The sequence below is a fragment of the Nannospalax galili genome, unplaced genomic scaffold (assembly GCF_000622305.1).
Source record: "Nannospalax galili isolate Female #2095 unplaced genomic scaffold, S.galili_v1.0 scaffold364, whole genome shotgun sequence".
NCBI classification, from domain to species: domain Eukaryota; kingdom Metazoa; phylum Chordata; class Mammalia; order Rodentia; family Spalacidae; genus Nannospalax; species Nannospalax galili.
Window position 1 is genome coordinate 314,600 of NW_008352752.1, and position 24,955 is coordinate 339,554.

General features: G+C 40.3%; 1 protein-coding gene across 1 annotated transcript in view; it reads right to left on the reverse strand.

Moving 5' to 3' along the window:
* The window catches only part of Kcnh8 (potassium voltage-gated channel subfamily H member 8), a 418,565-nt gene that overhangs the window by 127,125 nt on the left and 266,485 nt on the right, over positions 1 to 24,955 (reverse strand). Inside the window, exons 6-7 of the mRNA XM_008849967.1 lie at positions 19,128 to 19,285; positions 13,893 to 14,100 (exon numbers count right to left, since the gene is read on the reverse strand). Of these exons, the coding sequence (XP_008848189.1) occupies positions 13,893 to 14,100; positions 19,128 to 19,285 (366 nt within the window). The remainder of the gene's footprint in view (positions 1 to 13,892; positions 14,101 to 19,127; positions 19,286 to 24,955) is intronic.

Here is a 24,955-nt window from a genome sequence, read left to right on the forward strand (position 1 = left end):
CTCCAGCCTCGTTTGAACATTCTACACAAATGACCTGTGCATCCAGAATTGCATGCTCTCAGTTAAGAAATAATCCTATTTCTAAAAGCTGCAGGCACAGTGAAATTAGTTTTGAGCATTTTGCCTCACACATTTGAAAGCACATTGTGGGGCTAAAGCCCTTAATAGTTTAAGACCCTTGAGAAAGAATAGATTCCGGTAGAAGAGTTTTTACTTTTAACAAAAACCATATCAATCACAAAGTGTTATCTGTTCAACAAACCTAAGAGCCTAGGACTCAGGGGTAAAGACCGCTTTCTTAATGGTAATGTAGTCCAATCTTTAAACAGAAAACAATCTGAGCAGTCATCTAGTTCTAGAATGTTCCCATTTGTTTTGCTAACAAGGATCTCACGAAAGGACATATGGAATATGCAAACAAATTCTAATTTTATGAAAAGTATTATTTATATGTGGGTACATCAGTTTAGCATTAGAGAAGATCTACAGTTTTCATTAATTTTTCGAAAGGGCTTATGTCCCAAGAAAGACTCAGACTCACTAAGAATCAGGCAAGTATCAAATTAAAAAAAAAGACAATTGGAACAAATATGGTCTGATAGAAGCTCCAGTGGCTTACAGCCTATTAGTGAAGGGTTTATGTGGAACAAGGTCAACGTCCAGACAAAGAGTTGTCCCAACGCTCCTTGTCCTGCTAAGAAATATATTTTTAAGGATCATATTTGAGGGAGCTGGTGAGGGTGAAGATGGTGAGGGCCTTTGCCACCAAGCCTGACAGGAAGCGTTCAGTCCCCGGGACGCACATGGTGGAAGGAGAGAATCGATTTCTGACAGTCATCCACTGACCTCCACACATGCCCTGTGACATGACCACACACACACACACACACACACACACACACACACACTCAAAGAAAATTATTTTTTAAAAGAATCATATGTGAAACTCATGTGATTATCAAGCATCAGTAATAACTGTACTTGCTGATTTGTAAACATTTTCCAGTAAAATCTCCTAGTGGGTAATAAAAAGAATAAATTTCCCAAATTAATAGCCAAGACAAGTACAGACATTAGAAGTCAGGGAGAAATTTACTAGTGGTTTTCAGATGAATTGAATATCTTTTTAAACTATAAGGAACTAATTAAAACTTATAAAACATATTAGATACGTATCCTTGAAATTTCTATAAAATATTTAGAAGTCACTAAATTTTCTTTACTCATGGTTATAATAAATTAGTGAAAGAGGTTTTACTCTTAGATACAAAGTAAAGCAATTAGAAATAAACAATATATGCAACTTGTGTGAGGAAAAGTACATAATTCCACTCAATTTTCAGAGAATATTTTAAATAAATGGAGACTGAAGACTCTGACCTTATGATAGAAATATATCACTGTTATAAAAGAATTGATTTTTTCAGTTTACTTTCTATACTGAACTCCAACTAAAGAACCATTTGGATTTTGAGGCAGTTAATTTTCTCATAATATTCATTAACTGAGAAAGACTAGAATGTCCCCTCTTCTACTTACTATACCAAGTTTTATACAGCACAGTAATTAAAACTGAAATATTGGTGTAAAATTAGACTGTCAATGGAAAAAGAATGAATTCTAGTAACAGTCATAAGTCATAATTAAGTATAATTAAAATGCCACATTTAATTAGTGGGAATGAATGAGTTATTCCAAAAATGATATTGGGAAACTGGAAAGGCATTTTGAAAGTTAATTAGTTAACTAGTTAGATGAAAATGTCAAGCTAGCTAGATCTGACTCATCTTTGACCACCAAAAATAAACTTCTCTTTCAAATGTTCACATTACCTTTGGGGCCATGTAAAACCAGCATTTTCCCAAAACTAGTCTCCAAGTTTCAGATCCAGGAGTGCCTTACCGACTATCTGTGATCTTAGCACCCACAGGACTCAGGACAACCCAACACAGTCTCAAGGAGGAGGCCGGGGAAGGGAAGCAACATTCCCAATGATTAACACCATGGGTCTTCTAGGTAAAGCACAGGAAGCCAGGGAGGGGTCGGCAGTGTCATCTTGAAGCAAAGACTCTGGAGAAAATACTCAAAGGACTCTCCTAAATCTAGGTCCAGGGCAGAAAGCAAGGTGTTTAAGATCCCAAAGCAATGTCTGAGGGCTGAAAGACCAAAAGCGTTCTCCTTGGGTAAGAGAGGTTGTTGGGTCTAGCAAGACTTGTGAGCGGCGTCACCCAAAACTTAACTCTAGTTAGAAGATGGAAGGCTGTTTGGACCATTTACCCAGAGAGCAGATACAGAAAAAGGGAACAGGATGGGGAGAAAGGAGGGGTGGAAATCATTAACTCTCCTTGATCCCAGAATGCGGAAACCATTGCTTATAATTTTCTTCCTCCATGTGAGCACATAGTAAGACATCACAGAAGAACTGGAAGACAGAATGAAGGGCTGTGAAATGTCTTCTCCACACTTAGTTCAACCCTTGAAATAATTTACTCACAACAATTAGAGCTATCTGCATTGGACCTAACAAGACCTACCTTAACAATCAGTCAAGGAAGGGAGGGTGGGGCTCACAGGGCCCTATGCTCCACCTAGGAGAGGGGGAATCACTGTCTTTAGTTGTAGACCTACTGTAGAGCCTGCCAGGCTCCACTGGGTAACTCCAAAGCCATGGTTGTCTAGATGACCCTGGTTAATCTCAGTAGGTCAGAAAACAAAGTGAGTAGACATGAACATGAGAGAGATATTTGTTGGGAGGATCAGGGGTGGGTAGGGGTACTAGGGATGTGGGGGTGAGACTGGTCAGTATACATTGTGCACATGTGTGAAATATCTAAGAACAAATTTAATTAATAAAAAATTTGCATGGGAGGGGGCTGGAGAGACGGTTCAGTTCCCAGCACACACATGGTACCTAACAACCATCTGTAACTCCAGTTTCAGGGGATCTGATGCCCTCTTATGACATCCATGAGCACCGCACGCATGGGTGAACTTACATACATGTAGGCAATACAGTCATACACAAGAAATAAAAATAATAAATAAAATACTTTAAAACTTGCATTAGCCATGGACCAACTCAGTAGTACAACATAAAAAAAAGTCAAGACATTGAGGCATAGTCCCTCTAAAGTCAATGGTTTAAAATTTCATAGTAGGTATAAGAGATAAAATAAGGATTTTAATAAAATATATGTCAGGTACTTTAATCAAGCTCAAATGACTACCAGCAGCGGAGACTAATACTCGACTTTGGCATACATCTTAGTTTCTTAAGATATTTTACTCTTTGGAAGATGGCAGGGGCTTTAGAGTTTACTCCCATCATTAAATTTTGTCTAAATTATTTACTTAAAATATTAGTTCTCTTCTTTGATATTGTTACACATATACCTATATATTTAGTGGTATTCGTGTGCTTGTGTTTAGGGCTGCTCACTTGGGATCATGTACCCTCTCAGGGAGCTAATCCTTGAAAAAACAGATTCTCCCCACCTCAGAAGCCATTGAATGCCTGTAGTTCAAGGAGTAGGGGACATGGGAGTAGTTGCAGGGGGATTGGGACTGGGTGAGATGGAAATAATGCAAAAACAATACTCAAGTATGAAATTCTTATATACGAAATTAAAATAAAAAGAAATGGAGAATAAAAGAATTAGTGTGAATGGTCCAAAGACTGCTTTCTTTGAAAAAAATTTTAAAGATTTTATTTTAGTTTTATTTATGCATGTATGTCTGCATGTTTGTGTGTGCATGTGGGTGAAAGTGCCTGCAAAGACCAGAAGAGGACACAGGATTCCTTGGAGATGGAGTTACAGGTGGTTTTGATCTGCCTGATGTGAATGTTGGGAACCCAACTTGCATCCTCTGGGAGATCAGCAAGTGTTCTTAACCACTGAGCCATCTCTCTAGTCCCTCTTGGAAGCATTTTAAAGTTCCAACTTTACAGTTTAAATCAAAGCTTTAGTCTGAGTATAACTGTAGTCAATACTCACAGTTTTTTAAGTCTAATAATTACGTTTCACAATGATTATAAGTAGATTAATAACTCACTAGTTTGCAATATTTTTTCTTTGACTGGGATAATAGTTAAAGATTTTTCTTTACTAAAGCTATTAGCAGAAGGACTGTTATACACACACAAACTTCCTAACAACTAAAACTAACAAATGAAAAATCAGTAATAATTCATCTTTAGGAGAACAACACAGTTGAAAGCAAGCAATTGTTTCCATGGAGCTGTCTGAGGAACGCATAGACTGGATTCCAAGCTGATTACAGAATAAAACGTCACAGACAGATTTTCAGCAAAGGCAGGAACAAGTTGGTGATATTACAGTGCGGCCAATGTTTCAATAACGTGTGCAATGTTATGAATCAGAAAAGCAAAATGTCTTAATATGTGATGCTTAGGAATACTCAACCACACCTGTGCGTACAGTAATGGTTACCGGGCAGTATGAGAGAGCAAACAGTTCTTCCTCAAGTGTGATCGGAACACTGAGGAAACTGAGAACTCTGATAGCAAAGTCTCCAGACCAAAGCACGATTCAATAGCAGCACAATCCCACAGTCTGCTGCTCTGATTTTATTGCGTAACTTCACAGTAGTTTGTTGTTAACCAAATAAATAATGAGCCTTCTGTGCTTTAATCTCATGTAAATAATAAGATATGATGAAGGCATGCAGAAATGATGTAACGTATTTCCAATCACTGAAGAATGACCGATTTCAGAAATTCTTCTTCTGTTAATGTAAATGGAGTGAGCTATTGAACCAGCACAGAGTGGGTCTGTGCTATTAACCTGGCACACAAGCTGGGTTTGTGCCCACCCCTGTATTCCTGTATTCATTCACTTGAATGCCTGGACTGTGCATTGGTGTCATGGACAGAACACAGACAGGTGTTTGTGGCATAAAGTGGATCCATATGTATCTATGTTGGTTTCCGGCCACACACATGCATGCACGTATGTATTCATGTATATGTGTGTGTATTAGTCGATAACACATACCAACATTCTAACGCCACACATTGCTCCCTCTGCAAGCTGCTTTCACACATGTGGTTCATGTGTGTTCATCACGACTCTCTAATTGTGCATTACTTTCTCCATTTTATACATGAGTGTAATATTTTCCCCATTCTTACAGATTTACTGTGAGATGACATGTGTGGTGTTCTATGTTTTAAAAAGATTGAAACATTGTTATTCTTATTATGATGATACTGAACTTAGGAACTTGTCCTAAGTCATATTTTTTTAAAACTCCAACTTCTCAGGTTGTTACCATGTTAGCAAAAACTAGTGCTGTACACCCAAAACTCGGTTAAATAAAATATCATTAGTTGGGCATGGTGGCACACACCTTTAGTCCCAGCACTGGGGAGGCAGAGGAAGGTGAGATGGAGGCCAGCTTGGTCTATGTAGTGAGTTCCAGGACAGGTGAGGCTATAGGAAGACCCTGCCTCAAAAGACTAATAAATAAATAGAAAGAAAGAAAGAAGGAAGGAAGGAAGGAAGGAAGAAGGAAAGAAGAAGGAAGGAAGGAAGGAAGGAGGAAGAAGGAAGGAAGGAAGAAGGAAGGAAGAAGGAAGGAAGGAGATAATCCCTTTCTTCAGAGGTTGTAGTATGCTTATATCAGCCCTTCAGGACAGGGGTAAAAGTGGGCTGCATTTCTTGAACTTACACAACAGAACCTTTGTGGCTGGAAATGTTTGGTCTGAAGGGAGCACATGTGGGAACTCTGGTTAGAGGATTCTGAGAGCACTCTGACTTCAGTATCTTCTGGGTGTGAATACATCCTTCCTTCTCAGCAACTCTGACAGCCTGAAATCCTAGAAGTACCCTTTCAAAGGACTGAGAACCTATCACCAAAAGCTCATTTTGTGCTTTGTTATCTCAAAATGCCCAGTGGATGTTTGAATATACTTCATTTCCCCAGTTTTTAGGAGTCAAATGTATTGTTATGTTCAAAAACAGATAGAGAGTCTGACTTTTTAAAATAAGGCACTTTAGGGGCTAGAGAAATGGCTCAGTGGTTAAGAGCACTGGCTGCTCTTGCAGAGGAGTCTGACTTTTTAAAATAAGGCACTTTAGGGGCTAGAGAGATGGCTCAGTGGTTAAGAGCACTAGCTGCTCTTGCAGAGGACTGGGTTCAATTCCTGCACCCACATGGTGGTTAACAACCATCTGTAACTCCAGTTCCAGGGTATCTGACGCCCTCTTCTGGCCTCCACAGGCATTGTACAACATGGGTGCACTTACACACATGCAGACAATATACTCATACATATAAAATAAAAATAAATAAAATTAAAAGAACCAAGGTACTTGCTCATTATGGCAAAAGACTATATAGCCTTGATCCTAAACTGGAAATACTTTTTAACTTCTAGAAGCTTTCTTCCAAAGTAGAACAGAGAATCAGAGACCCTTTACAAACTTTGTAAGACTTGGTTTTCATTTCCTAGATCTAATAGAACCATCCTGGTTTCTGATGATGACCTTTAAGGGATGTGCTGTATTTCTTTAGTAGTGACCATAATTCTTTCCAGTGGACATCCTAGGTCCATTAGGAATAAACTATGTCCAAAGAAATTTGTAGGTGAGCTGGGATTGGAGAAGGTCAGGACAATGGAAAATATACAAAGCACCAAGTGCTACTGATTAGTACTCTTTATTGCTGGAAGCGTAGTGTGAGGTACGCTCAAAGTGTAGTGAGGTAGATCAGGATGCCCAGGTCACCTGGGAGCTTGGTGAAAAGGAACGGGCTGTCACAGACCTTCTGAACTAGAACTTATATGCTAAGGAGGTCTGTGGGTGATGTCACTAGAATTTAAAGTTCAAGGCGCTATCATGAAAGGAGCACACACCTGTGGTCCTGGTACCAAGGGGGCTGAAGAGCTTGAGTCTGAGACCAGCCAGGACTACCAGGTACAACAGTGTCTCAGAAAACCAAAACATGCAGACCTGCTAATTCCAGAAGCCCCGGCGGGTGCTCAGCGCAGCCTCTGGAAGTCACCACGTTCTCTACCTCATGGTTCTTCACAGAGTGAATCTACAGGTTAAGGCTCCTCTTGCAAGCTTTTCTAATCCTGTCTATAAACTCTGCAAGAGATTGTGCTAGTAAATTCTGACTTCTTGAGGGAAACTGGACTTGGTTATTGAACTAATCAGCTTACAACAACACAAACCTGGCCAGTATTTCCCTCTTACACGATGCTTATTTACTAAGCAGTTAATAACTAAGCCCTCCAAAGTCAATCAGGTTTATGGTCCTTTATCCAGTGAGGATCAGGAGGCTTAGCATTAAAATTATCCATGAGAATTTGTAAGCCATGTATGAAGTAATCCTCTTCTCCCATTCTAGATGCCTGTGTTTTGTTTTGGTAATCGACACAATGCAGTTTTGGGTATCTTCAATAGATAAGTGTACTCTAACTTAAGAATCAGAAGATAAAACAGCCTCCTCTATTACACACTACATTCTATCCTTTGAGGCAGATCATTTTCCAAATTCAGCATGTTACAATCTCAAACATTTTAGGTACAAGTTGGAGCTACTGACCAGGATACAGTTTAACTGAGGGAACAGGAAGTAAGTAGGATTCTCCTGTTACCTACGAAGTCAGACTGTGAGAGCCAGCAATACATGGAACAGTGCCACATCAAATTCCACTTGGTATGATGGTATCTGGGAACCATGTGGTGATTCGTAGAGGGATTTTCATAAACCTTTTTACCAACTTTACTGCATTTCTTTAAAATGTAAAGGTAAGGCTATGAGGCATTTGTCCTTTTTTTTTTTGGTCTTTTTGTCTGACTAATCACACTACTGGGAGAGGGATGTCTCTACTGAATACTGTACTGGAGGGACTGGGTGAGAGAGAGGGAGGGAGTCTGTCCTTGTCCAGGTAGTCAGGAGCATGTGCACTGCCCTCCACGGACTGTGTGGAAGAGGTAATGGGGGAAAGGAGACCTCACAGAACTGACCTTGACACAAACGTGCAGAACACCCTTGTGAAATTCCAGCTGTTCACTTTCTTCTTGTTTTCACTCTGTCCTTCTGGCTCCTTTCCTAAGATTTGTTTCTGTCCTTATCCTGAGTCTGCAGGTCCTGCTAGTCAACTTCTTGGTTGCTTTTGTAAGCCAGGATCATACAGGAGTATGCTCACCTACCACCTACACTTGAACAGTGTGGCCTTCTACACTGTTTGTTACTGTACGGAGGCTGGAGCTTGAAGAAGCTTGATGTCACAGTAAGAGCAGAGGTGCTGGTGTAGGAGTTGGGTACAGGAGCGGAGGATGCACCAGGATGTGTGAGGGTAGTTTTTGCTGGGGTTGTCCCATGCATGCCACAGACCAGGAAGCTAAACTCCTTCAGAAAGTGCCACATGTGACTTAGTCTTGGCCAAAATCACAGGCCTAGCAAATCCCCGAAGCAAGATTCAAATTTGAATCTTAGGAGCTTGAAATTGAATTCTTTCTAATTAAGATCCTAATGGTACTCTTGAAGAAGCAATTCAGTGTCATTAACTGAACTTTACAAGTGATAATAATTAAAACAAAATGTATCCCTGGTAATTGAGATGTATGGAAACATGGGAAATCATGGGTTTTGCACTGCTGGGGTGGATCCCAGTACTTCCTGCACACTAAGTAAATACTCTACCACTGAGCAATTATGCCAAGACCTCATATTTTACCTTTATTGAAGTCCTCTTGTAGGAAACAAAGAAAAAACAGCCCTCTAAAAGTAGCCATTTAAAACAGTTCTTTGGAGCTGCAGAGATAGCTCAGCAGTTAAGAGCACTGGCTGCTGTTGCAGAGGACCCAGGTTTGACTCCCAGCACCCACATGGTGGCTAACAACTGTCAGTAACTCTGGTTCCAGGGGATCCGATGCCCTCTTCTGACCTCTGTAGACATTACATGACACAAGTTCACTTATATACATGCAGGCCATACATTCATACACATAAAATAAAAAAAAATATTAAAAAATAAAACATTTCTTTGCAGCCCAATGAAAATTTAATTAAAAATTCATTTGTGATATGTCACTTCAACGTAATTTTAACTGTTAACATCAAAGAACTTTATCCAAATTCTATAAACAATTGTTATGCTTCAACAAGATTTCAGGGTGGGTGTTAGATCTATGTTATATTAACTTTCAGTATAGAGATCTATAAATAAAAGCATATAGTTTGTTGTTCATTACAATAACTAAACCCATCCCATATGACAACACTTTCTAAATAATATTCCTATACAAAATGATAAATATTCACTAGTCTCTTTCATAAGTAATTGCCATAATAAAATTATAACAATAGTTCTAGTCGATAATATTTATTCAACAGTTACTAGGTGCCAGGTACAATGCTAAATTTTTTTTTTCTTTTTGAAAAACTTTGGCTGTGTCTGTATGGTATATGTGCACGTACATGTTCATGGGTGTGAGCATGGGTACACAGGATAACCACGACTTTTGTCTTTGAGACCACATTGCTTCCTGTCCTCCGTTGCCAGTCCAGCTGGCCCTTGACTTTCCAGGATTCCCCTGTCTCTGCCTCTCATCTCCCCGTAGGAATGCTGGGATTACAGATGCATTCTGCCACATCTTTGTACGTGCATTCTGTGGATCTGAACTTGGGTCCTCACACTTGCATAGCAAGTGTTTAACCCACTGAGCCATCTCCCCAGGTGCTTCACATACATTCCGTAACTTAACACTGGTCACCTCAAAGACACAGTCACTATTATGGCCATTTTACAGATACTGAAGAGGGAGCCGTGTGAACTCCCTGTTCCTGGTGTTCTGTGTTCTGCTTATGAGAAAACCATCTCTCATTCTACCATAGGAGGAAGTACAAGCATGGAAGGTGGTGTAAACAGTTTATAAAGTTCTGTTCCCTGCTGCTTACCCGTCTATTTAGTTCACTAACTCACCCCACCCCCCATTCCCAAGTTTCCTCTAGGAAGGTGCTAGTGAGTTGCACAGTACAGTCAGGTTCTTGTTCTCACAGATGCCCTTGCCTCCGCACCTGTGTCCACACTCACCCTTAACGCTCAGGGCATCTCTGAAAAGTATTTGCTGATGTCACAGATTCACTTGTCACCCCCCGCCATTGTGTTCCTTTGCTAGAACATGTCACTCTGAATACACTCACCGGATTATATGTCTGTTTCACCCCTGGACTTTAGGCTCCATGATATTCAGCATATTATTAGTTAGGGCATCTTCAACAACTTAACACAGAATCAAGTATGTGACGGACGCTTTAAAATACTGTTTTCAAATGAATGAGCACACCCAAAGGGACCACCCTGTCTGTTCCTCTCCCAAGCTCAGTCAGGAAGTTTTCAAAATACTCTTTCCCTTTAATTCTCCTAATATTAAGAATTATTGGAAGGAATTCTAGAAGTTAGGGAGTCTAGGTTCTTGAAGAATGACTGCTCAGTCATCAAATGCCCTTGAACACTGATTCATTCAATCATTCCCTTCCCTCCTTCCTGCCTTCCTCCCTCCCTTCCTCCCTCCCTCCCTCCTTCCTTCCTTTCCTCCTTCTTTCTTTCCACTGACCATATGCGAAGATCTGTACCCAACAGAGGAGGCAGAGTGGAGGACAAACCATCCCTTTCCACCATGGAGCTTGTACAGCCTATGGCTAGATTTTTCCTCATGTGATCATGGACTTAGGTCTTCCTTAGTCTAAAGTTCCATAAGCAACAAGTCAAACCTCAAAATTGTTTAAACTACAGAATCAAAATATATTAGAGTACAAACTGAAACACAACCCCAGACAACTCATTTCATACACAGTTTCTGATATAACAAGACAACAGGTATCAATTCTTCCTTCTAAAGACAGATATACAGATACGACATTGACCGCTTTTAAAGATGAACTCAGGTTTGTTTTGACACAAAATCTCAAAACTCTCTCAGGTTGTAAGTATTGAACTTGTGAAAGACAAAAGAAGAATAAAATCATTTCAGGGCAATTGATGACGATGAAGCAAGAATTTATCCCTCAAGAAGAAGACTCTGGTCTTCATGCTAGTCATGAAAATAAAGAACAATGTGTTCTCTAAGTGGATTTTATTTATGTGGTGATTTTTTAAAAAAAATTATGGCATAGGATCAAAAAGGTAAAATGTACCATTACTGAAAAAAATTACACAGTAACAACAAAATTAACTAACCTGCAGCTACTTCATGATAAAAGCAAGTGGAGAAGGCTGTGATAATTTAATTTACATATAAATCTCAGCCAGTGGGTTATTTAATAAATGATACAAGTCATTTTAGAGGAAGGGAAAGTTCTTGTCCAAACCTATAAACACATATTTATAGACATAATAGGCTTACTGCTTTCCTAATCGTATCCTGGGAGGTGTTCAGACAGGAAATCTAATCTCTAAAGATAAATGCTCAATTAACCTTACCTTACTTGAGTAACACATAATGATTCTGCAACAAGCACTTCCGGATACACCCTTAAGCAAGTTGATGTTGCACAAGTGCAGCCAATGGTTTATGTGGACATTATATCATGATAAGAATACATACTCCATATATTCATAGGAAGCACAATTTTGCATTCATCTTATCACAAAAGCCAAAAGCAACCTTTAAAATATGTGGTGAGGTTCTTACAGTATAAATGAGAGAATCAAGGTCCACACATCTGAACAAAATTATTGAAAATTTAACAGTTGATTAGTGAGGGCTGGATGTCTTTCCAGCACAGCAGAATGCCCATTCTGTCTTTGAAGGGTTGAGGTCCAGTTTACCACCTCCTGGGCCTACCCTGAACCCTAACACTGGGACCAAGGACACAGCTAGTGCTTGGGCACTTCAGGCTGTCAGCTCCTGTTTTCTTAGAAAATAAACAACTTTGCCTGTTTGTGGAGAGGAAAACGACAGCTAGACTGCATATCTGTGGCACACCAACATGTTAGAAGAGAAACAAAAATCATTCTTCATATAACTCAGTTTGAGAGCGTGAAGAAACTGAACTTTGCCTGTCTGGAGACTCTCAGACGACAAGCCTTTCAAATTAATATGAACATATAGGTCTGAGGACTGAAGAAAATTAGGTCATGTCTAAAAATGAATCAGATGTTGACCACAAGTCAGAATTCTAATAGAGATTCCAAACAAAGTGCAGAGATCTACTACTGCAGGTCACTGGGAATCACTAGGATGACACTTACCATAAAGACAAATGCTAGAGTCAAGGGACACTCAGACACCCCGCCCCAACGAATCGATGTAAGTCTAGGGTATTTTTGCTTTCACGCTATAGTTTTATTTACGCCTTTCCTTGGTTTCTGAAAATTGAAAACCACAGCAAGACATTTAAAAACACGCTTTGAAAAAGAAGAAAAGAAATCTGCAAAGAAAATCATTGGAGCCCATCAATTGCCTCATGTAGCTCAGTTCAGAAAAGGAGGTCCCTTTTTAAGAACCTGGTCAGGAAATAGAGTTTCTTCAACCTCCTTCCTCCAGCTCTCCAGCTCGACCTACGGCGATGCTGGTGAAGGTTTGGTATACGTCCTGTGGTGAGATAGGGTAGCATTCGGGCCAGCCAGCACAACACGTGCAACCGCCATCAGTAGACACATTGGCTCTCTCTCTCTCTCTCTCTCTCTCTCTCTCTCTCTCTCTCTCTCCTCTCTCTCTCTCTGCTTTTTAGCCCTCTGTAAAGGTTTGAGCTTCTTTCAAAGTTTAAGATTGATTTTTGATGGAGAAGATAGTGAAGGGTTTTTTTTTTGTTGTTTTTTTTTGGTCTTTTTGAGACAGGGTCTCCCTGTAGCTCCAGCTGCCTGGAACTCACTCTGTAGAACAGGCTGGCCTCAAACTCACAGCAGATCCACCTGCCTCTGCCTCTGGAGTGCTGGGATTAAAGGAGTGCGATTTTTTAGCCAACTAAAGAAATAGATTCTTTTGATTAAATGTCATACTAGGGAAAAAACCTCTTACACAGGGTACTACGGTACCAGGACAGCTCTGTAGAGCTTTGAGGAGGTTGTGGATATTTTAGAGTAGAAAGGTATCATCTTAACAATTTTTATTTTCTATAAATTTCCTGTGCTTCACATAAGTTTGAAATTTTTTCCTGTGCACAGTATTTCAGACACATTTATACAAAATTATATAATGCTTGAAAAAGAAATATTCCTCAAACTTTAATGAATTGCGGGGCTACTAAATTTTATAGCTATTTGTAAATAATGTCTTTCATTTTGCCGTCACAGATTCTCAGAGTGCTAAACGTGACCTGCCCTTTTGATAGTTCACATTTTTTTAAAGGGGGGAAAGCAAGAAAAACACACCTTCCCTTAATAGACAACATAGGAGTAAAGGGCCATTTTCTTATGATTTAACACATTGTAGTGGAAGGCCTAGGCTGTTTCCTGTGATTTGCTGCTTCTTGCTGTTCTTGGAATGCATCAGGACTAGATTACCGTTATTTAGCCCAACGATTCTACAGTCAGTCTTTTTGAACAACTTAGATCTTTTTCAAGTTTCTTTAGCCTAAAAGTTTAACCCATTAAATTTTGACAACAATCCAAGGTTCTTGAAGAAGACATTTACCACTTGTATTTGAATTTTAAAAACTGGCAGTAAGAAGTAATATACTTATAAACTGTCCAGGGTAACAAAGAGTTCTACCAGGAGATAGAGGAGGATGTGCTCAGAGTGTGTTATATATCTGTATGAACATGGCCTCATGCAACCTAGTAAAATATAATTTTCATAAATAATAAATAAATGGAATGAGTATATTTACAAGCACATCTTTCACATCCTCCAAAGTCTACACAACCTTCCATTTTTACTTAAAAATGGAGAGTTAGCAAAGCTAGCCCTTACCAACTTCCCACTTCAGGAGGCTGTTCTCTTCCCTCTCCATCTTGCCGATGACATACCAGATGCATGCCATCCAGTGTGCAAGGAGTGCAAACATGGACATGAGCAAGGTGAGGACGATGGTGCTGTGCTGGGAATAACGGTCCAGTTTCTGCAGGAGGCGCAAAAGGCGCAGCAGCCGAACTGTCTTCAGGAGATGCACGAGAGACACCTGTGGTGGGGACAGAGCAGCACAGGTTGGTGTTGGGTTGCATTCCAGGTACTGAATTTTCTGTAAACTACAACCAACGTGGAAAGGTCCTGAAATTCCGTGTAAGCGTGGTTTCATGTTGATGAATGATTCTGTTCTTTATATGTTGTATCAAGAGGTGAAAGGATAAAGGGAAGTAGACTAAAGGGCGTGGAGGATAATTTAATTGCTTTGTGCAGAGACTTACCTTCATTCATTAGAATTCATCTTGCTGTCTACCTGGTTATATATAATTCTGTGCATTCTGATACACAACTGAGAGACATTATGGTATTGGAACTGAACATAATGGGCCTCTAACCCCTTAGACATGTTCTTCATCATCTTTACTTCCTCTTCCACAGGAAGAGGTTTGTTTTATGACAGCAATTCACACAGATCGAGTGAAAAGCCTGGAAAGTCATAATAAAGGAAACTTTAACTTAAGATGTTTTTGATGTTTGTTTTCTGAGACAGGGCTTTGGGAAACCCAGGCTGGCCTGGAAAGACTTGTTTCATCGAGTAAATTGACCCATAAACTTAAGCGAGCACCTCATACTCCGAACTAGGAGCCCCACGTGTCACCTGCTGCAAGACCTGGCTGCCAACACTAGCAACGGGTAGAGAAAACATTTGTAGAGGTGCAAACTCCCCGAGATTCTCTCAGGCATGCTCTGTGAACCAAAATCAAGTGGAATGGAAAATTTTAAAGCATGTCCTTTTTCTACAGTTAAGTTGTAGACTTAAAACTCAAGGATTATTTTCCTGGATCTAAGGATCAATTGAAAGATACAGACCAGTGCTGAACACAGGAATGGTCAAAATACTGCTGACAAGGGGTACACATAACACACACTCAACACTCTCATAGAACTTCAGAGAATATTCTAAAGCAGAAAACACAGCATATTAACTCATGTGGAAATAGAGTTTGACAGACTGCTTGACCTTATTTACTTTCTTGGAGTGAACCACAAGCAAAGGACAAGAAATAACTAATTAGTATCTTCTTTATGGAAAATAATCACAGCTAGGTCAGCGCCTGCAGAGGGGACTGCCCTGTAACCAGCTGTTCGGCCGGCTTCCAACCCTTTCCTCTGTTGTCCAACTTATCATCTCCAACAAAACATAGTAGAGCACTACCTGGTACTTTGGAAGAGAGGAGGAAATAACTTCTAGATCAGTAAACAATGAACAATTAACGGACAAATCATTAAGATATAAGACACATATAAACAGATATTTAGCAAAATTGTGTTCAGTTCTAATACTGTAAATTATTCAAGCACAACACAGCCTTTTGCTTTTATATTATTTATTGCATATGTTTGTGTGTGTGTGTGTGCGTGTATATGTATGTGTGTGTGCACATACATGTGCCAGAGTGCCCATGTGGAGGTCAGAGGAGGACCCAGAGATCAAACTCAGGTCTTCAGGCTCTACAGCAAGTACCTTTACCCACTGATCCATCTCGTTGGCCCAAGAATGGGTCGTTGAGCTTCTATGGGAATGAGGACATTTGCAAAGACAGGAGAAGGAGACAGGAGTTTAGGATAGGGTGAGTTTGCTGGGATATTTCAAACAAAATGTTATGGTTAAACTTACTCCCATCCTAGGCAACAGTTTCCTGCTATAAATGAGGATTTTGACTCATACATGCCTTGATTTGATTTTTAAATCTCAGGGGGAAAAAGATACGATTTTTATTCCTCCTGGGATACTCTTCTGAATTTGTCACAAATGAGAATGATGTGCTACTTGTGGAAGGTGGATTCATGCAAATTCTCTGTCAAGTAGCAGTTTTCACTTTTACCAAGTAGACAAGACTATCACCCAGCTGTCGGTTGGGGAAGCAGAAGAAGGAGGGAGTAGAGAAGGCTAGCCAGCACGGCCTGTGAGCATCCATGATGTCAAGAATTTGGCAAACATTTAATGGACATGTTTCCCAGGTTATCCAAAAACTGTATGAACTTTTTGTGTCCATTTTGGGCTACTTTAATAATTGCTCACACAGCAAGTGATTGAACTGGGATCCACACACCCCAGTTGCCTTTCTTCTCTATCACAATTTTTATCACAGCGTTTAGCTCTGAAAGAACCTTTCATAGAGACATGCACAATAGAGTTTGATAGGTGCATGTAAGAACTTATTTTAAATTTTTATATTTTTTCATTTGCATGAGTGTTTTGCTTGTGTGTATGTAAATGCACCATGGTGTGCAATGCCCACAAGGCCAGAAGAGGGTGTCAGATTCCCTGGAACTGGAGTTGCAGATGGTTGTTATCTGCCATGTGGGTGCTGGGAATTAAACCTGGGTTCCCTGCAAGAACAGCCGGTACTCTTGACTGCTGAGCCATCTCTCTGGCCCCCATACGAACTTATTTTAGACAGCTGCCAAAAGCCATTAGTAATAGGCAGAACTCAACCTTACAGATTGTCATCTGTGGAGACATATGAACTGGACATATTTCAGATCTGGAAAATGAGAAGGCTTATTTGTTTCTATATCTAAGTCTTTTCAGCAGAATATTACTCTTGAGTTACTCTCTTGATCTTGGAAAGGAAATATAATATCTTGAACAAGCTTTTCTGTTTAAATAGAACATTTTATCCTTACTAACTTTTTCATGGAGAACAAATTGGCATAATGCTCCTCCCTAGCTGAGGAGTGATTGGCAATTAATAGCTGGTAGGTTGATCATGTACTCATGAAAGGTCACACACTCAAGAGTATCTGGTGGAATGGGTGGGTTTAAAAACAGAGAATGCACAAAGTCGGATGGGTGGAGAGGAAGGGGTTGAACCTTATGAGAAGTTAGTGACAGGGAGGATAGATATGATCAAAATATATTGTATGAAATTCTCAAATAACTAATCAAACAATTAAAATCAGTAAAAATGACCAGTGTTCTGGAAGGCAGGAAAAGTCCTTCGTGTAAAGGACATTTCCTCCTTCCTCTGGGTTTTCCCCTCTGTTCTTGCCTTCAGAAAGCATTTACGCAAGATTCACAAGACAGTGAGAGGAAGGAGGAGAGGGTCAGTGAAGGTGAAGTATCTGTGAAGTAAGGGAACTGGGCTTGCTAATCTAAGGCAACGATGATGCTAATCTTATAGAAATGTATACTAAATATTTATTGTATATATTCATAATTGCATGTTAGGTATAATTATTTGAATTTATCCTATTTATTTTTTACCTAAAGAAAAACACAAAAATAGAGCACAAAACATTTTTTTAGTAATTAGTATTTAGAGGCAATACAGCAAATAATTTGAAAATGATTATATTAAGCAATTTATTTAACAATGTGGCAGGAGAATTCAGAGTTTTGATAAACATTTTGTGATTCCTATCCTTTTAGATTATTTTGCAGCTTTGCAAAGGCCTTTTCTAAGTCATTACTTTTTATTGCAGACTTATCTAGTCAGATCCACCTTAAAAGAGCACTTTGGAGCTTAGGTAAAAATTCACTGCCACACAGTTGATATTATAGACTTACTTTTCTTCTCAGAGGTTTTCCTCTAAGTTATAAACATGTTAACAGCATCACCCTTAACCTCCATACTTAGAAAAGGAAAGAAAGAAAAAGAAAATTGCTATTGTAAAGACAGGTAACAAATGTGTAAGCCTACACTAAGCAGTTGGGATTAAAGATCTATATTCATCTTAAAGCCGATAATGTCGGTATTCGGAACTATGATCACATTCTTTACTCTTGAAATCTTGGTCTTTAAATTCTTCATAAAGGATATGATCAGTCTGAGGGGCTGTTAACTAGCAAGGAAATGTCTTTAATTTTAACTGATATTTAGTACATTTTTTATAAACTAAGGTTGTTTTCTAGCAAAAAAAAAGAAAGTGTTTATTTAAAATTGATCTTCCCCAAAGTCTCTCTGTTTATAAAGAAGTTCTTGATAGTGTCTAAAATGCCAATCATGGTGCTGGCTCAGTGGTTAAGAGCACTGACTGCTCTTGCAGAGGACCCAGGTTCAATTCCCAGGACCCACCCACATGGCAGCTAACAACCATTTGTAACTCCAGTTCCAGGGGATTCGACTTCTTCTTCTGACCTCCAAGGGCATTGCACAAAATGGGTACACTTACACACGTAGACAATAAACTCATATACATAACAAAAAGACAAAATAAAAAATAATAAATAAAATATTAAAAAATAAAATAAATGCCACTAAATAGTAAAAATAGCTACTTCTGTTAAGTGATATACTTTCTTGTGAGGAGTCATGGTGAAGAGGTTTAGAAGAAACTGGAAGAAGTACAAGTATTATTTTTAACATTTATTTATTCTTATTTTAAGTGTATGAGTGTTAAGCCTGAATGTAATGTAAATGCACCATGTACTTGCAGGGCCAGAGGAAGCCAGAAGAGAGGATGGTTGTTAGCACCTAGGACTGGTTGTTAGCACCATGTGGGTGCTGAGAACCCAACCCAGGTCCACTGCAGGAACAGCCAGTGCTCTTAACTACTGAGCCATTGCTCCAACCCTGAAAGTACAAGTATTAGTCAACTCAGGGATCTCAAGGCTTATGCAGGCACAGTGCCATCTATGTGGTTGAATTTCCTTAGTCTAATCCAGCACCCCTGTCTCCATCAGCTTTCAGTTAGTTCTGTAGATGGATAATGAACTAGTGAAGATGGAGGGAGTCAGGAATTACTACAGGAGAAAAATGTCTCTAATATATAAAGTAATGCTTTTAGTCTTATGTCCGTAGCAAAGGGTTTGTTTAGTGAGTCAGTATTAATGATAGTTTCAGACATTTTTGCATATTCTGCGTTCTGAGTATTTTGGTAAGATTTTCACAGGAAGTAACTTTCTAAGTGGAGAAACTGGTTACTGTGTGTCACTAGGCACCTCAGCATCTTTCAGAGGTCACAAACCCCAAGGAACACAGAGTGCCCCAAATATTGAACATCTGAACACATGAAAATCAAACACAGTAGTCACATCAGGCTTAAAGGCCACATGCAAGATGAGGCTCTACTCACCACTGTGACATTGAAAGCATACAGGAGGTCAAAGGGCAAGGCAGCAATCAAGTCAATGATGAACCAGGTTGTGACGTAGTGGATGCAAATGGATCTCGCTTCGAAGATAACTTGGCCAGACTTGCTGACATAAGTTGTTCGGAAATTTAAGATAATATCTGCTTGGGGAAAAAAAAAGGTTGAGAAAGAAAAGGAAGGGTGAGAAGATGAAGAACGGAAGGAAAGGGCACAGGGAGGCAGTCGGGGAGCGGAGGAAGAAACAAAATCAGGCACCAAAGTAGTTTTTAATCTACTCCTGATGGGTAACGCCACATGTGCGCCCCTCACAGACTCAGTGCAACTTACATAAGAGACATGAAGGAAAGGTGAGCGATCCTCACTGGGGCCCCGTGTTAAGGTAATTGCATAGCTTAGTCATAATAACAACAGTTGCCAGTCACTAAGTGCTCTCTGTGCGCGGTGCGGACATCCTTCTGAAAGCTTAGCACGAGTTTTTCACTGAGTCCTCCAGCTGACTCCTGAAGAAGACTGCACCCCTCCCACATTAGAGGTAGAAATAAAGTCACCTACAATCATCCCGGCCAACAGCAGCCCAGACAATTTGTACACAGATTTAATTTGAACAACACTACTTAATTCCACATACAAAAGTTTAATGTCTGTATCTGTATGGATATGAAATTTACCCTTAAACATGCTTCTCTCTCTTTTAAAAATTGTTTTTATTTTATGTGTATACGTGTATTGTCTGTATGTATGTAAGGGCACCCATGTTGTGCAGCGCCCCTGGAAGTCAGAAGAGGGTGTCAGATCCCTTGGAACTGGAGTTAGGACAGTTGTTAGCTGCTACGTGAGTGCTGGAAATCGAACCCAGGCCCTCTGTAAGAGCAGCCAGTGCTCTTAACTGCTGAGCCATGCCCCCAGTCCCCACCACACTTCTCTCATCAAAATACTAGGAATTTCTTATTCAGATCTTAGCTTATAATTTCCTGTTCTTATATTTTATTTAATCATTTTCAAACTTTCCCTACATCATTTGTTGTTATTTATTTATTGAGCCTTTTAGCACACATGTGGGCCTCATAGGTGTGGTCAAATGACAAATCCACAGCTAAGTGGGTCATCTTATGTCCATAATCCTCTGCATGAGAGTAAACTTCCATCATAATCCTCCTGGGTATAATAACACTAAGAGCTGCATGCAGGGCACAGGGTGGGCGCATACATTAAAGACTGGTAACTCTGGACAGCTGCTTCTGCATGGAGCCTTATTTGGGGGTAATGCCTTTGTTCAGCACCTCACAAATCACAGCAGCAGTAGACTGTGGGAATCAATATCTCTGTTAACTAGAATAGGAATTCAAGGAGCTGCAGAAACAATGCTATGCTGACTGACAGAATTATCTGATGAACTGGGATACTCTGCACCTAATTTAAACTACTGAAAATAAGATCAGCGCCCGTGAGCGATGGATTTATTGATGCCGTGATCATGATGAGGATGGCTGAAAGTGACTATGGGCTATAGAAAAAGAATGTGAAGCCAGGAGGGGGCATGTTATTAGGGGCATATGGAGGGAGTTGGCCGCGGGGAGAGGGGGCGAAACGGGGATGAATACGATCATATTTCATTGTATGTATGAAATTCTCAAGAATAAAGAACAGTTATTTAAAACAAAAACAAAACAAAAAATTACTCATGGTTGTGGTCATTTTATATTTATGTTTAAAAATTTTTTTACTTCATGTTCACCTTTCACTCTGCAATGTGACCTCTGCTTTTGAAGGTAGAACCTGTGGACAGAGTAAGACTTGGTCTATGGTCAGGCTGCACCTGAAGGCAGATGGGAAACTTCTGAGGGCCTTGCCCAGCAAGCCCTCTGCAGGGACTTGTCTTCTGTTGGTAACACGGGATTGGAAGTCAGCAGGTAGTAAATGACTGTCACATCACAGAGAGGCCTACAGGGCAGGGACAGTGGGCTGTGGGTGGCCTCTGGGTGCTGTGTGGAACCCGAGAACGACACTGAGGAGGGGCCAAGATGGAGAATGGGGAGCAAGCACTTTCCAGCTGCTGTGTGCTTCAGAAGCCAAACACCCCAAACACAGCTTCTCTGTGAGCTGGGTGACTGAGGGAGAGACAGGTGAGGAGGAAAGTGACCCAGGAACAGATGCAAAACAGAGAGGCAGTGTGAGCTCTGGGAGGAGCCCCATGGCGCTCAAATAAGACCTGGCACCGTGACAGGGAGTAGGGTGAGACACATGCTGCTCCAGAAATAAGAACTGCTGTCCCTCTGGCATTCACAGCAAGTGTCTCCGTGGCCTCTACCTTGAGGCAGAGCACCACTGAAGGAAGCCCATTGGAAGATACATGCCCTGGAATGCAGGTTGGAGGTGCAGGAGCTCCTTGCTTTCCCTTTAAGGCTGGTGGGTCAGCTGGCCACCAAAGGAGGGTCAAGGATCAGAGGAACCCACACAGTTGACTTAGTTTCATGAATCATAGCTGTGGTCAGTAGAACAGCATGTGGCCCTATGTATCTCCTCCACCCAGAACAGTCTGTTGTCTGCTGTCGGCACGGGATGTCTGAGGGTAAGGTGCACAGTGGAGCTCTGGGGAAAACCAACCCAATCTGTACTGAATAAAGTCCCCTAGAGAAGCAAAGCTATTCCATCCAGTCTGGTCCCAAAAGACTCACTGACACCAGCATCAGGCAGAAAAAGGAGTGAATGTCCCTCAGCCTTTGCTCTCTTCAAGGGTCCCTAGGCTTTGCTTCTCTGGTCTGTTGGGTTCCCCGTCTTTCCCCTTCCTTCCTTCCTTCCTTCCTTCCTTCCTTCCTTCCTTCCTTCCTTCCTTCCTCCCTCCCTCCTTCCCTCACTCTCTTTTGTTTTTAAGACAGTGTCTCCCTGTAGCCCCAACTGGCCTGCAACTCACTATATAGCTGGTCTCAATCTCACAGAGCTCTACCTGCCTCTGCCTCTAGAGTGCTGGGATTAAAGGCGTGCACCGCCACCCCTGATGTTTTACTTTTAAAATATTCATTTGTTTCTTATTTTTCATTTTCTTTTACCTTAATTATTGTTTTTTCTTTTAAAATAATCCTTTAAAACTTTCTGGTTTATGTTTTACCCACCTCCTTCATTCCGGGTGCTGTACTTGGGGCTATAGGTGTTTTAACTAGCACTTGCTTTTTTATTGTTTATTCTGGTCCACTGATGTTTATTGCTGTTGCTGTTGTTTATTTTCTTCTTTGTATTTGGTACTGAGGACCGAGCCTGAAACTGCGTATGTAGTGTGGATGCTATGCCAGTCCGCCACTCCCTCAGCCCAGCTAAGATCAGTGCATCTTGCTCTCCATACAACGTGTCCTCACACGAGCTTCAGCAAATAATTTTACCCAAAGAATAGGGAGATAAGAGCTCTGAGCTGATGACTCCAAGGAGGCCAGGCCAGGACATGTATGAACACACACTCCTGGCCATCCGCTCCCACGACAACAGCGGAAATATATTCAGAAGTCTGGATGCTGCACCTACGATGGACATCAACACGGGTCACCCTCAGACTCTTTCAGATCATACACTGTTGACAGGACCAGAGGAGTAATATCAGAGGGTGGATCCCGAAGATTCCACTGCCCACAGTGCATCTGCCTCCTCAACTGCATGTTCCCACGCTTGTGACACCTGCAGAGGAGGCAGACCCTCAGGCTCCGAGATAGGGTATGCTATGTCAGCACACTTTAATGACTACCATGGAGGTAACAGAGACAAGCAGTATGGATTCAATTGGAAATGCATCTAACACTTCACATCAATCCCATACCCCAGTATACATCTGGAGAAGATAGTTCCCTAAAAAGGTCCCCACTTAAAAGTGGATAGAGAGTCATATCAAAAGGTATATAGTTCACATAGAAATACAAGAAGTTTTTTTTTTTGAAAGATAGTATGAGTCCTTCAAAAGTTTATAATTTAGTAGTAACTGACTCCAAGGATACTGAAGGGAAAGAAAAATACATATAAAGAATTCAAAATAGGAATTGGAGAGATGGCTCAGTGGTTAAGAACACTGGCTGCTCTTGCAGAGGACCCAGGTTTGATTCCCGGCACTCACATGGTAGCTAACAACTCTCTGTAACTCCAGTTCCAGGGGATTCAATGGCCTCTTCTGACCTCTGTGGGCATTGCATGACATGGGTGCAGTTATACACATGCAGGTAATACACTCATACACATAAAATTTAAAAAATATATTTTTAAAAGAATTCAAAATGATTTTTTAAAAAATCAATTAATTTTAATACATAAAAACAACTAAACAAGTTAAGGAAGATGGGAGAGAATATGTATTGAGAAATTCAATAGATAGGTAGAAGGAAAATACAGAATATTTCATAATGAAAAGGTCAATAATTCAAATGAAAATGAAACTCAGTGGAAATCCTCACAAGTAGGTTAGAATGAATGGGAGACTGAGGTCAATACATTAGAAGATTTATTGATAAGGAAAAAATGTGAACAGAACATGCAAGACCTCTGATGCCTGATTTAAAAACGAGACACTTTTTCTAGTGTAAAAGAAGGTCCAGAGTCACAGACGAAGGGCAGAGAAAAACTGTTCTGTGGAACAGCATCAGAAAACTTCCAACATCTTGGGGAAGATATGGACATCACGGTACAGGAGGCATTTAGAAGCCCAAATAGAAATGACAAAACCCTCCTCACACACACCATAGTTAAAATGGCAAGAGCATAGAATAAAAATATTGTATGCTGTGAAAAAGTACACACTTATAAAGACAATTCTGTCAGAATAACGGCAGATTTCCCAAAAGAAACTGCAAGCCAGGAGGATGTGCGATGGTGTATTTTAGGCTCCGAAAGAAAAGAACGAGCTAGCTAGATTACCGTGTCCAGCAAAGTTCTCCCTGAAAACTGGAGCTGAAATGAAGACCTTCCAAGGCAAGCATAAATTAAAGCAATGTATGAGCACCAAGCCAGGACCCCAGAACGTAGTTAATCCAAAGTGAAATCCTAGGTAGAAAGAAGAAGGAACACCACACAAGCTCAGGAAGAAATCCCAGGAGAGAAGCAGGTAAAGAGAAGTGAGGAAGATTTGACCATCGTATGAGGAGAAAAGACAGAAATTAGCATGTATTAGTATAGCCCTTCCAATTATATTCCTGGATGGATGTGAGTGCTCTTAATTCTCTTAAAAGTATAGATTGGCTATCTAGAAACATATATATATATACATACATACATATTCCTTGCAAGAAATACATCTCACAAGCAAAGACATATACTGCATACAAAGATGGAAAAGGAAAGGAAGGAAAAAAATGCTTCAACAGGCAAATGGAATTAGGAAGTAAGAACCGTTGTGCTCATATCTGACAAAGCGAAGAATTATTCAGAATACACAAAGAAGTCTTATTTATTGGCAAAGAGGACGTTTCAAGATGATATAATATTTTTTTTTGTCTTTTTGAGACAGGGTCTCCCTGTAGCCCCAGCTGGCCTGAAACTTACTATGTACACCAGGCTGACCTTGAACTCACAGATATCTGCCTGCCTCTCCTCCTGAGTGCTGGGATTAAAGGTGTGCACCACCACACCTGGCTAAGGTGACATAATAATTATGAACACACATGGAGCAAACACTACTCTGCCCAATTTCATAAAACAAATGCCACTGAACATAAAGGGGCAGATTAGCCCCAGCATAATTACAGTGGGTGACTCCAGTCTTTTATTTTTACTGATTGGTCATCTAGAAAAAAAAAAAAAGAAGAAGAAATTTCTGATCTAGATAATGGTATATATCAAAT